This window comes from Pipra filicauda, unplaced genomic scaffold (genome assembly GCF_003945595.2).
Source record: "Pipra filicauda isolate LSUMZ 115617 unplaced genomic scaffold, ASM394559v2 scaffold331_size1881853_pilon, whole genome shotgun sequence".
NCBI classification, from domain to species: Eukaryota; Metazoa; Chordata; class Aves; order Passeriformes; family Pipridae; genus Pipra; species Pipra filicauda.
Genome location: NW_024104456.1, coordinates 879,251 through 893,859, shown reverse-complemented (window position 1 = coordinate 893,859; position 14,609 = coordinate 879,251). Strand labels below are relative to the sequence as shown.

At 34.6% G+C, this 14,609-nt stretch overlaps 1 protein-coding gene across 1 annotated transcript in view; it reads left to right on the top strand.

Moving 5' to 3' along the window:
* PTPN3 (protein tyrosine phosphatase non-receptor type 3) overlaps positions 1 to 14,609 on the top strand; it is a 115,994-nt gene that overhangs the window by 54,496 nt on the left and 46,889 nt on the right. Inside the window, exons 9-11 of the mRNA XM_027715750.2 lie at positions 2,337 to 2,424; positions 7,902 to 7,990; positions 13,005 to 13,068. Coding sequence (XP_027571551.1) covers positions 2,337 to 2,424; positions 7,902 to 7,990; positions 13,005 to 13,068 — 241 coding nt within the window. The remainder of the gene's footprint in view (positions 1 to 2,336; positions 2,425 to 7,901; positions 7,991 to 13,004; positions 13,069 to 14,609) is intronic.

The following is a 14,609-nucleotide window of genomic DNA, read 5'->3' as shown; positions in this document are numbered from 1 at the left end:
GATTACAGGATTTTCATTCTTTAGTGTCTGTCCTTTAGGAAACTTTCACAAAGGAAGATTAAAAGGCTTGAATTGGTGAAACACACAGACTTGAGAAGTTATGTCTTGTGTGTTGTAACTCGATGCAAGATTTTTGTTACCCAGGATTTATGTTACTTTGCAAACCTGAGGAAGTAGTTCTCTGAACATGTTCATGGCAGACACTATTCAATGGACAGTACATAACTGCTGAGAAAGTCACTGTTGTCATATTGAACTGGTATAGCTTCAGAAATTTTTCTTCTGTATTCATCCCTAAAACCGTGTGGGGGGGTTATGTATGTAGGTTCTTCTAACATGGTTTCCTTTTTTGTTTCTTGTTTAGTGCATAAGCAGCCTGAGATCTTAGGATGAAAACATTGTCCAAATTTATAAAGTTTTTGTATTACTTGCAAGATCCAGCCATCAGTTTGAGGAGAAGGATGCATTTGAAGCTTCATAGGATGCTTATATATATGCCAGATAAGATTTGTTAGGCCTTGGGTATCAACAGCTATAAAAATTGGGAAGAGACACCAAGACCAGTTTCCTCTTGCCTGTTTATCTCACCAAATAACTACCATCTGCTTAGGGACCTCAAAGTTTTGTTTCATCTGTAATTGAGTAGGAGGGTGTAACAAAAAACCCCATAAGTCTGTGCTGAGATACTTTTTCTTGTTGGCCTTTTAAGATACAAGGTCAGGTGTGGATGACATATGCAAATTGAGAATTAACATTTACAGACATTTCTTGTTGGTATGCAACAGACTTTCTGAACAAAATTCTTGATCAATTTTTTTTAAATGAAGGTGATGTACTCTTGCAAATATATTCAGCATCCTATAGTATAATAATTTTTTTGTTTTTTGTCCTTACTCTTTTTTTCCAATATTGTGATATCCTCAAGCCACACTACTGGCTATTGCTTTCAAATTCAAGGTAGCTTTAAGTTTCCTGGAGCATGATCTAATATTTCCTCAAGTGTCTGTTTCAAGGCATAGTGTTTTGATGGCTTGGCATTTAAAAGGATGGATATTAATTGGAAGTAATAGATGCCTACCTTTTGAGTTAAAACCTCTTTCAAAAATGAGAATTACTGAGTTATGTGGAATGCCTTTGTAGCTGCAGTTCTTAACACAATGTTATGTCAGCTTTTTGCAGGTTCTATTTAAATTGGGTTTGATTAACATAATTTGATGCATGTCATTTTGGAAGCTTACCTAGCAAAGTGTTGTTTTTACCTGCACTTAGTTGTAGATATGACAGGATGATATCAGATGTCTTTTCTACTTAAGTGTGTGCAGATATTACATGCATCACTCAGCTTCTGTTCTCACAGTTACTGCAATGGGGTGTAGCAGTGCCTGAATCACTGCTCTGTGCTGTGAGTCCAGGATCACTGTGGGCACAGCACAATGTCAGTAGGCTATGGCAGATTCCAGGATAGAGCTGCCTCTTGTCTGATTGTTTCTTTACAGGTCTTGGCCCTGCAGTTTATTGGAGAGGACTACTTTCATTATCACACCTAAAGGAATCTTGTTTAGGCCTCGTTGCATTCCTCTCATGTGAATGATTAGTAGGCTGCGTGGGAGAACCAGCTAAATGGGGATCACTGATGAACTCTTTGGGTTTTAAAACTCTTAGTAGATTCTATCCTTCCATAAGGATACGTAACCTGATTATTGAAGGTGTGGGGATTTTTGATTTTTTTGTGTCTGTTAAAAAAAAAAAATTAAAAAAATGTGTAAGTCTCAGAATTGTAGAAGCTTTCTAGAAGATCAGAAGATCAAATCCTTGTATGTCTTGCTGCACATAGCAGCAGGAGAAAGAAGTATTTTAGGACTTATAGATTGTAGGTAAACTCAGATGGCTTTTCCTTGGTGAGTTTCATAACTTTATTAATCTACTTTCTCCCTTTTATTTTATTAATACATTCCTGCTGCTAATCTTTCTTCTAAATGACTTCCTTCTGAGGGACCATGTAATATAGAATATTTACAGATAAAGCTTCTTGCTGTAAAGTAAGGTTTTAGGGGAGTAGTTTCCTCATACCTTTGAACATAAGAGATAAAAATTATTTTTCTAAAAAGAGCTGGTCCAGAATGGCTAAGGTAATAACATTGTGTATAATTTGCTCAATTTTTTGATAGGACTTTAGGAGGATTTTCTCCAGTGAAGAACTTGTGGTACTAGTTAGTGAGATTTATTTCTCAGACAGTGGGCTTTGGGATTCTTCTCTTTTTCTGCCTTTAAACAAATACAATATAATTTTTTTTATTTGCCTGTGGTTCATATTTATTATTTTTCCCCTCTTTTAGTGGCCTCAAGCAATCTGAAGCAGAGTCCTGCTATATAAATATAGCACGAACACTTGAATTCTATGGAGTGGAATTGCACAGTGGTAGAGTATGTTTATATTGTAATTTTTCACTTGGAAAATAAATTCATATTCTTTTTTTTTTCACATGAATGTAATAGCAGTAAAAAAAAAAGTACTGACTTTACCAGGTGTTCCTTCTAATTATAAGAGTTGGGTAATTTTTCAGTAATTTCTGTGTAACATAGGTGTTGGAATTTCAACCAAATAAGCTAGCTCTCCTTGAAAGAGTAACAATGTATTTTTAAGATAAATTGTTTCATTACTACAATATATTTTACTTAATAATTTTAGTAAAGTTTCTGAATGTCTTAGCACAAAAGAAGATGAATGCTCTGTTCTGTACTGTTAGTTGGCAGGTGTTTTAAGAATTAAATTTAAGAATTAATCTGAATTTCTAACACTAATTTCTTAAGTGTTAAGAATACAGAGATTTCTTTTAAAATTCCTTTATTCCCTGACACCAGGCTAAATCTAAGCAGTATTTAGCAGCTTGAGTGATGACCACTAAAAATGTATTTGAAATCTTTCAGATACGGGGTGTGCATTGATGAGAAACATGCCCTAGTATTTCACTAGTACTGGCATTTAATTGTCTGATCACACTATTCATTTGAGGCGAATCCCCAAAATTCTTTTTTATTGGCATTCCAGTGCACAAGTTACCGTTTGTGCTTATATCTAATAGTAAATTGTTTTGGCATAAAGCTTGTAGTATAAAAACTAAATTAAGTGACTGCAGATGAATGATATCCTCAATGAAGATGACTATTGTTTTTTCTAACATTTTTCTGAGTTTTGCTAATAATTCTGACACTGAGAATTTTAATGAAAAACTCATAAATTTCTGAATGATGAGGAAGGAATACAATAACTAAGTTACTTTCTTCGACGTGATGCTTTCTTCTGTTTTTTCTTTATACTACCACAAATAAGTGAGTGTTGCATTAGATGTCTAGGAATTCCTAAAGTACTCCTGTGTGAAGCCACTGTAACTACATTCAAATTATGAAATACAATGCTCAAACAGTAGAGGCTTTTCTTAAAAATACGGAAAAATACAAAGGAAAGGAAATAATTAAAGTGCTCCATCTCATATGAGTATCAGGAGAGGCATCTGTTAAATGTGATCAGATATCTTCCTTCACGTACATTGGTTGTGTGTAAGTAATGTAGCATATATGAACAAATTTCTTGTGTTCTTGTGTCTTCTGACAATGTAAAAACTTTCATGATTTCTAGTAAAAACCTTCTTGATTTCTAGGAAGTAATTAACTTTAAATGGCAAATGGGCATCTTATTAAATTTGACTTTGCCTAGGTTCATTTTCTATTGGGTCATCTGCCACCTTTCTGCTTTATTGATGAACTCTTTACTGTTACACTTGAGATTTCCCTATATACACTTAACTTGATCAGTCTACGCCTTTTAGCTTCTACTCTAGCCTAGTATTTTGATAAACCAACTTAAGTTCCAAGACTATCACTATGTGGCTATTCTCTTAATATTCATGGGATGCTATCTCTGAAAATTCTTCCGGTTTTCATTATTCTTCCTGAGTTGTAAGCCACTGAACTACATGCAGGATGTCAGTAGTCATCATGCCGGTGCCAAGTAGTGAAGATAAAGTTGACTCAGACATTTTCAACTAAAGGAAATTTCATTGCAGTGTACTGGGCTGCTCTGTCTCAGCAGAAATACCTTCTGAAGATATCTGCCTAAACAGTGTTTTGTTGGTTGTTTTTTTTTCTTTCCCTAATGCATTGTTTCATATTTAATGACCTCAGTCTCACAGGTTGTCAGAATATTAGTCATGAACTCCTACCCTGCTTGACACTGAACTGTATGATCTGAATCAATTAGAGTACAGATTTGAATCAAAGCCTAGTCTATTCCAGACTGCTAAAATGCAGACTGTCTTGCTACTGTTTCAATCCAAAATAATATTTTCATCACAATTCAATTTTTTTTGAAGCATGAAATGTTTGAAGTGATCTATTTTTTCTGGCACTTGAACTGAAGATCTAGACATTTAGAAACTGCTAGGAAGGTAATAGAAAGCAAAACAGAAAATATCATGCTACCTTTTAAATCTGAGTTTTGATATAATTTGAATGTTGAGCTTCATTCTTCCACTCCCTTCCTTATCTCAAAGTGGGTAATGGAAAAAGAAAAATACAGAGAAGTATAATAATCGTGAATGTCTTAAGGAAAAGCCTTCTGTAGCAGGTGAATAGCATGCAAAATGTGAATAGCCAACAATTTTTAATTTTTTTACTTTTATTTTTTTGCTTTGGTACTAAAAGATTTACAAAACTTCAGTCTACCTACAAAGTGACAGGTTTAAGTAAAAGGAACTTTTTTCATATGGCTGCAGTTGAACTGTAGGCATTACTGCTATTTTAATGGACGACCAAGGTGAATTAGGTATCAGGAGCAGTTAGACAGTCAGTGGAAGAATGATTCACTGGGGTCCATTAAACATCCAAGAAATCCTCTAGCTATAAGGCACCACAAGCTGAGAAGAGGCATTATTTATTAGTAGGAGTGTAATTGGTTGTCTCTGGAATTTGGTACTTACAAAACATCAGTTACAAGTCATTATTTGGACTGAATGCCATGAGGTAAACCTCTCAGCCAACATGTTATTGTTGATTATGTTCCTCAAGGCCTACAAAAAGTTTGCATTGAAGGTTAGATTTCTCCCCCAATATGCTGCTTCTTCACAGAGGCTACCCCTGCTTTGGCACAGATGTTTGCAGTGCCTCCTGATGTCCTCCCCCTACTTGTACTGCTCCTTAAATCAGCCTTCCAGTTTTCTCACATCCTAGTGCTTTGAACAGATTTGGCAGGGGCTAATTAAACTGTGGCTTTGTGAAAGGCTTTATATCTGTGGATTCTGATGATTGAGGTCTTTACTACTAAGCTAGTCTTAGTCCTCTTAGATTGTGTATGGCAGAAGAACCAGGTAACACCCGGCTCTTATACAACGGCCAGAAGAAGCTGGTGCTCCTGTACTGCTGCTTGAGAGTGGAATACTTTTGGATAATGTTTCTTGAAGACCAGATGAATATATAATTTCCTCATTTATTTTCATGATACAAAGTTAAATATTTTCCAGAAGCTGAGTGTGAGCTTTCTTTTTAGCAACTTGCTAAACATGGAACTTTAATCTGAGCTCAGTTTTTGTCAGCAAACACTTCTGCTTTTTTCTGATGATAAATCTGAACTGCTAAAATTGTAGTATTTAAAAATGAAATAGTTTTATGAAACTCAGGAGAGTGAATTCAATATCTTAAAACTGTATTGACATTTCTTGAATTCCTAATCTCCTTTTGACTCTGGACCACTATCTCATTGGCTCAATAATTAGTCTGCTGTTGTCATCTTTCATTTTTACTCAGAGACTCAAAGATAGGAAATTTGTTGAATTAGTATTATTTCCATATCTACCAAAATCAAGATGGTAATGGTAAATTAAATCAAATCTGAATCAGTACTTAATGATCTACATGCTCATGATAATTTTGGCATGATAATTTTTTATCTTTACAACTTTTTTTTATTATTATTTCTTTCATGTTACCTGTTTCTTTTTACAAACAGATGCATGTTATTTCTTTGCTGTGCAATTTAACAGCATAGATATTTTGAAGGGAAATAACTGCACATCAACATCATATTTCTTTTGGAGACCCTCTCTTTATGCTAGTCCAAGATCTAGGTTACAATAACAAATAACAAATAGCATGGGAGGTTAGTGGTTTGTACTGGTGCAGAGAGAGGGGTAGGGAATGAACTTTGTTCTGACAAAGCTCTTGGAGAAAATAGAGTAGTTTAGCCTAATTAATCCCTATCAAATGTTTAGCTAATCCTTTATTTATACTAAATCATTTCAATTTTCAGCTTTCTCCTAAAGCTGTTTTTCAAGGCAGAGACAGCTTAATTACATGCAGTTCATCTCCTGAAATACCTCAGTTTTCTCCCCATACATTAAAATAAAGGGGTGTCAGTTCTTAATTCCTGTATTATGCTGGCATAAACTGGCACTTTGGGAGCTTCTTCCAATGAAGATTCAACCAACTCCTCTAGCAGAAGTTCTTGGCAAAGTGAGGCAGTAGTGTGCTGAGGGTTCTGGGTTACTTTGAGTGTATTTGGCCTGCTACCTATTTACTGATTTTTCTTTTTCTATTCTCTCAGAGACAGGTCTGGTATTCCTCTCATCTTGCTAGAATTCAGTGCGCCAGTATTCAGTGTTAATGCACAGTGTATTAAACAGGTTGTGCTCATTCTCTGTGAACCACTGTGGTATTTCACTAAAGGTTTATAAATCACTTTGCAAATTTGGTTAAGCTTCACTTATTCATATGCCTGAATCACTTCTATTCAACTGTTTTTGAGGGATTTATTGTAGACTTTCTACAGTATTGTCAGAACACATGCTACCTGTTCTATTCTTCTGTACCTTACTAATATAGAGAAATTGGGATTGGACATGGAGGAAAACTATATATTAATTGAGGACAGAGTACCATCTAGAGGAGCAGCTATGCTACTGAAGGCTTTCAGAGAATCCATTACCATTGGCAATCCTTTACAAAACAGTCTGAAACTGCTTTTGAGTCAAACCTGATATTTTAAACAGTGGGTTCTACTCTTACATGTGGATTTATATAGCTGTTGAGCTCTGTTTAGAAATTTGTGTAATAACATATTAGTATGTATCGATCATAAGAAATAGGAAGCCAATACTTCTAACTTCTGTAACATCAATGAGGGTTTATACCGAAAGTGACCATCCAGAGTCCTCCTCTCTCTCTTTTTTCTTATTTTTTTTAAACTCAAATATCTGCTTATATGGAAGAATGTGTTTTCTCTTGAGTATCTCAATACCTGGAAAACATTATAAATTTATGATTTTTTTTTCCCACTTGAGCATTAAGGAAATGCACCATTTTTGTTTAGTTAATAATGGATTTAGTTGAGTGTATCAAAGATTCATGTATACATGTATATCTCTCCAACATACTCTCATATGCAAAATTGTGGTCATCTCTCCTGTCAGTCTTTATTGCTAAGACTTTTTTTTGGAAAAAGTAAGGAATTATTTTCCCTCTCTTTTTAAACTGCTTATAATCAGGAATTTTGTATTCAGTTCCCAAAATTCTGTGACATTTATCTAACTGATCTTGGGAAGTACTTCAACTTCTTTTTTATGCTGAAATTAATAAGGCTAGACTTGCGAATTTAGTTTGATACTGACCTAAAGAATATCCAGTGTAGTAGGATGGACTTTACAACTTGTTTTACTGAATGAAATTTAGAATACCTATTAGATAACATCAAAGGAAAGAGAGGCATGAAAACCAAAGCTCAAATATGTTGTTGAATTTTTTCCTCAAGAATAGCAATTTAAATCTAGAAAGCTTGAAAATTAAATTTATGAGTAGATAAATGGGAATGACACAAACTGCATCTGTATTCTTGCAATGTCTTTCTCTTGCAGGATCTCCATAATCTAGATCTTATGATTGGGATTGCATCTGGTGGAATTGCTGTATACAGAAAACTCATCTGTACAAGCTTCTATGCCTGGTAAATTCCTTTACTAGTAAAGAAATATGTCTAATTTTTTCCAACTTTTTTCCATTTGCTTTCACATTTATTCCAAAGAAGCCTACAGTAGGTAAATTTGTTCTTTATGGAGTATCGTTGTATTTCGTTGTGTTGAGATAAAAATGAAACCTGTTGCCTAGGCTTTTAATTCCATAAGGCTTCTGAACTTCTTGCACTGTGTGAAGTCTTGATAAAGTTAATTCACATACAAGTATGTGTACATGATTAGGAGGACCCTGTGATCTTAGAGATTTTTTGCTGTTATGCTCAATAATATGTCTTTAAAAAAAACTCAGAAAAACAAAACAAGAAACAAAACCAATAAGCACTACTATTAAAGCTCAGCAGGTAACTATCTGAACATTTTATCCTGACATTCAGAAAGAAGATATTTTCTTCTTCGAAAAGAAACATAAAATGAGTTATTTGGTGTTTGAGATATACTGGAACTAGGATAATATGATTTAGGCAAATTTCTAAATGTCAGCAAAAAAGGCTATATAACATTAACAAGGTTTGGAATCAGCAGGGGAGAGACCTTTACATTATTCTTTAATACTGAAAACATTAGAATGCATGATACTGTCATAGAAAATAATCTCTACAAAAAACAATGTGCACTAGAAATCTAAAGTGAATGACATGAGAAATTATTTAAGCTATAGTTTTTGATAGTACTTTTGGGCTTTATTAGTTATACCATGCTAAAAATGATAACATAAATTAGAAAATTATATGGAGGCTGGGCATCATAAGGTTTTTGGATTGAATCAGAATGGATTTTTCTCAGTCTTTCTTTTTTAAAGTAAGGATGAATTTGTTTTTTATACTTGATAAACTATAACTTTGTCTTGTTATGCATAATTTCTTCATATGTTTTGTAACCATTTTTCTGGAGAACTGTTTCCGTAAGATGATATACTGTTCTTAATTATGACAGAAAAATGCACCCTAATGCATTCTACTTGCTTTTTGCCCCTTAGAGACAGTCCTTAGAAGCATTCTTTAAATACTTGAGTCATTCCATCCTTTCATTTATGAACCCAACTAAACAGCTATTTCCTATAGAAAAGCAATAAAATCAGCTTCAATTTAAATTTTAGTGGAGAATAAATAGTGCAGAGTCTCTGGATTTTTCTTTTTTAATTTGCTGTCAGTTGCATTTCAACTCCCTTGGTTGTACTGCAGTCATCCTAGATAAATGTATGTCAGTAATAATGCTCTCACACAGCAGCACAGTGAAAACTTATGGGTTTCCATTGCTAATGCACATTAAAGCACAAAAGACTTTTATTTTTCATCTTTGTACCCTGGGCGTTGCTCTTTCATACCTCAATCTCTCGGCTTCTTTAAACAACTGCAGGTTTTAAAAACTGTCAGCTGGAGGCACATTTTCTGTCTTCTGCAAGTCTTGTTCTGCTAACTTAGTGACCTAAGTAAGGTATGAATGGATAATAGTTATTTCTGAAAACCATAGCAATGGCATTTTAAAATCTTTGACTATATGATTATTTTAGAGAAGGGAAAGAGAGTTTATAGCACACAAGACAGGAGGAATCCACAACTTCCTGTGCTACTTTTACTCCTGGAAAGCACAGAGGAATAAAATACAGGCCTATTCTCATTTACAGGAAGAAGTTGAGGGGGAAAAAAAAACCCACAGGTTTTTCAGTTCAGATAACTTCCACTTTAAAATAAAAGGTTTAGGCAGTAATATTTTCAGCTGACAGCTATTGCAATTGTTCCCAAGCTGTCCTACACAGTCTCCCTCTCCCTCTCTCTCTGAGAATATCTTCTCAACTTGAAAACAAGAGCTCCCTATATAGGGGCTAATTTTTGATATTTTATTTCTGGCATCTTGCACAGGTTAGTCATAATTCTTCATGAAAGAATGGTGTCCATTCCCTGCTCCCCTCCAAAACAAGCAAACACCGAAAGTCACCACCGCAGAGTAGCTTGGGGTGCATTTGTAGTATGCACTCTCACTTTCATTTTAGACTTCAAAGGAGAATATATTTCTATAATGCCCTTTCACCTGATTGAAGTGGTACTTATTTAGGCTTTTTATGTAACACTATTTGTACTAAATAGTTTTTCCTACGTCACTATTAATATGATAGAACTCAAGGTGGCAGCAAACACCATCAAGACGCTCTTTCCAAAATTTTAAGTAAAGTACTCTATAGCATTAATGGATGACAACAATACAACTATGCCATATGGTAGTAGTCAAAGGGGACCAAAAGTTTTCTGGAACAGAAGCAGTGAGAATTTTGCTTTGGCAAAAGGAGGATTTTCAATCAAAGCAACCTACGTGAGAAGCTGACTGATCACTCAGAGGCAATGCAAGCTAAGATAGGTTTAAAAAATAACTCCAGATATAACACAGTATTTTATGTGCTCTGGAAAGTTATTCCTGAGGGTGCTTAACTGTTCTGTGGTAATTTCCAAATTGATTTTGCAGGTAAAGTATTATCTTAATGGCAAAGACATACAAACACTCTCTACATCAGCAGCAATTAAGGTTATTTATTAAATACTATTCTGTGTATGCAGTTTCATTGCTTTGAAAGCTTCAGAGAAACTGCTAGAGGAATGCATACTGCAGTGCTAGTCAAAATTTGAAAAACATCTCAACTACCTTGAATAACAAATTTGACAGAACCTTTCCTACTGAATCTGTCAATGGCAAAGTGTGAACTTACGGGTAAAGAAACATTTTTTTCTTCGGGTCACAAGTACCAACTGCTAGTACTAAGTACTAGGACAGGACTGGCAGTTTAATCAGAAAGTAGCAATTATGTGGCCCACTGAGTGACAAATCTATTTTGATCCTATGAATGACAGGAAGATGGGACCCAAAAGATGTATCATTTTTAATATGTTACAACTATGAAGTGCTTTATAAGTAGACCATGAAATTTAATGATTTGTGAATGTTGCTTAGTCACTGGACAGACTATTGGTGAGAGAGGACAGCTGAGCCACCAGTTAGAATAACAGTAACTGCCTTCTATTCAGATAATTTTTGATTATGGCATCTTCAAGCACTTGTTAAATCTAAATCCTTTGATCCCTTAATCTCTTGGATCTTTTTATCGTCTTTCTTGGATCCTTTGGATTTTGCTGGATATGAACATTCACTCAATTTGTAGGCATAACGTTGCAAATGATTTTTAGTTAATGCTAAATAAAACTGTCAGATTAACAAGTGTTCTTTGTCCCTGAACTAAATAGGTTTAGTTGTACTTTAAGAAGAATGAAGGGAATTGAGAGGGGTGCTCTACTTAGAGGAGTGTAAAAATAAAGAGAATTAAAGCCCTGATTTGGTTTGAAGTGATTATGTGATCATGCAGTGAATCAAGGTTTAAAAAAAAAAAAACAGGGAATAGAGCAGAGAGATTAAGAGAGTTTTAGTATTTTGGGATGCTGGCTCCCTTTTTGTTCTTGGGTGGAGGAGTTTTTGCTTAGTCTGCAAGGTTACGTTTTTGTGTCCTGCATTTCTGCTGGCTCGATGTTAGGATAAGAGCAGATCATGGAAGCAACTGTGCAAGCTGAGAATGACTGCAAAAATTTGTTTGTTGAAGTTTAATCTAAGTCAAGAAATGTGGTAAGAACGAACCAGAAGCACAAAACTTGAGTGCTACTAGTTCAAGCAGAGTAGCACTAGAATCAAGGAAGGATTTATATATAATGGGTTGCAACTTTTCATTGATTTGCACACTGGTTTACCTGGTTGTGAAAGAATAGTGTTAATAAAATTCTTGTTTCTCTGTGGTTCTGTAATTGATGGAGAAAAGCATTTTCTGAAATTGGTACATACTCAATTTTCCACCTCTTGTGCAGGAACGGGGATTGTTCATTGCATTACCTTTCTTGTTAGTAACTGGCAAATATATTGTCCTGTATTCAGGAATGATGTTGCTCTATAACTCAAGTGCATCTCCCATGGGCAGTGGGGAATGAATTTTACGCCATTTATCCCGCTTGCTGAGAGTCATGCAAGAACTGAGATGACTTTCAAAATAGTTCATACCTGATGATATCTAATGTCCTGTGAAACAGTCTCATCAACAGGACTTTCAGCAGCAAACTTCCAAAACCCTTTTATGATTTTTTTCCTTACAAGTATGACTTGATCAAAACTTAAAAAGATTTCCTTTAGGCATCCATATGATTCCAGATGACCACAAGAGAATTCTTTTTTCTGAAAAATGTAGCTTTTCAGTTACTGAAGTAGAACTACAGCAGAGAAAAATTAGGTATTTTAGACAAATCTTGTTTTGCTGTAGGAAGGTGCGTAGGTAGGTAGAATTTTGTTTAATTTAGCAAAACTGATAAGCTCATAATTAAAATGAAAATTGCTTGAGCACCAATTCCAATTGTAATCTTTACCTTATAAAATATGTGTTCATACTGTGTATATGTAGACAAGAGGTGTTCAGTTCTAAAATTACCACATAATTTACATAGCAATGTTAATGAAGTGAAAAATATATTAACACTCTTTCTTACAGTTTTCATTCTTCTACAATTATGATTTTATCTACAAGATGTGTTTCGTTATTAACACAAGTACACAATATTTTTCACATTATGAAGTCAGTTCTGTGAAGCCTCTGGGAAGTTTCCATTGTTGTATGACCAACCTTGTCATGTCTTTAGGGTCTTAAATTTTGTTCCTTTAGTCACAGTTGTCATATGACTCTAAAGTTATACAAAACTTGACACATTTAACATTTGTGCAGCTTAGTAAAAGGATGTCATCAAGCTTTTGCTGCAAGAATAGATTTGGTGGGAGAGAACTGCTGTGAACTATTTAAAGAGTAAATGAGGATATCTATTTGCCACTCAACACAGGAGATGGCTGCATAATATTCATTGAATATTTAACAGCTATAATCTTTCGGGCTCACTGTATGCAGTATTATTTTTCATTGTTTTATCCCTCTAAATATTATTCAATATTTTATGGTCTGTTTCTTTCTTTTAGGGTGAACATATTAAAAATTTCCTTTAAAAGGAAAAAGTTTTTTATACAACAACGGCAGAAACATGTAAGTAATCATCTAATTTTGTTTTGGTCAGGTGATCATACTCAATATTTTTGCCTTACATATAAGCAATAAAGTGCTGATCAAAAGCTTCTTTTGTGGTAACTTGCCTTTGAAATTCTGGTTTTTCTAACTTGGTCTTGCTATTCTGGTCCTCTTATCTTCTCTGTTTCCCATTTTTTGTTTCCTTTTCAACACTGAATCCTTCCACTTTTGGTCTATTACACTGTATCTTTCCTATGAAGGTTTCTTCTCCCTTGGAGACTTGGGATAAATGCAGGTCTCCATCTTTTCTCCAATATTTATTAAACTAGCATATTTCCTTTTTCTTGCCAGCATCTGCTGCTTTTTCTTTTGTCGCTCTCCCTGCCCTGTAGAGTTACTCAATGCAGTGAATCTACTAAACAACTGCTGTGTGTAACATGGAGGGCTTCAGAAGTTGGCAAAGTATGTGAAGATATTTGATAAAACTAATGTAATTTTTCTGCTGTTAAGGGTTTGCTTCATAATGCTGTGTGCTCTTTGCAGAGCAGCTGAAATATTAGTCTATTTAATGGGAGGGGGGAATCTTGATTACTGATTATTATTGTGCTGACACAATACAAAAATAAATTAAGATATCTTTTTACAAAGACCATAGAATATTTAATATGACAGTAAAAACCAAAAAAACCCCTGCAGAAACTAGGGACCAGCAGACGTATAAGTATTTTAATTCAGTTCAAGACAGAACTCAGACATAGTAAAACTATTAACTTATAGCTAAACTTCATGAAGGCTCTTTCTGGCTCTTTCTTAAACTGATAGGAGCTGTGTTACAAGAAGACCTCATGACCCACATATACTAGAGAGTCTGCTAAACACAGGTTTCTATAGAGACTTTTTTTACCCAAAAGAAAAATATTTTCATATTATTTCTTTCCTGTATGTCCTTCTTTTTTCCCAGTTTGGTGGGTTCTTTGAAATTTGAGTAGTGTGCAAGCATGTACATGTTGTTACTGCTCAGGATTCACATGTAAACCAAGTTAGTATCTAGAGAGGGTGTTACTGCACTAATGCTTGCACAGATGCATAGCATGCATAGAGTGCATCCCAACCAAATCTAAGGGGATATTCAGGTTTTTTGTTATCTGTAAGTTTCTAAATATATGGTTTATATGCAAACATGTCACAGTCTGTTCATATGTATTTCACTGCATGAAGAAAGGAGGGCTTGGCAAATTAGTGGTTTGTGAGTGCAATAATATTACACTTGCAAGTATTACCTTCCTCTGGGTTTGCGGGTTAAAAATTCACTGATAAATCTAAATAGCTTCATATACACAAATATGGAAGGCTTATGGGCAGCAATTTCCAGATGTGCCTGTGAGAATAAATGTAGTAACAGAACTCTTTGAGAGTGATTAGTAAAATGGAGGTTGGAACTACATGATCTTCAAGGTCCCTTCCAACCCAAACCATTCTTTGATACTTACAGTGTTTTTGAAATATGGAAAAATGAAGTGTCCATAGACAACAGTCTCTGTACTTAATATAAAATATCT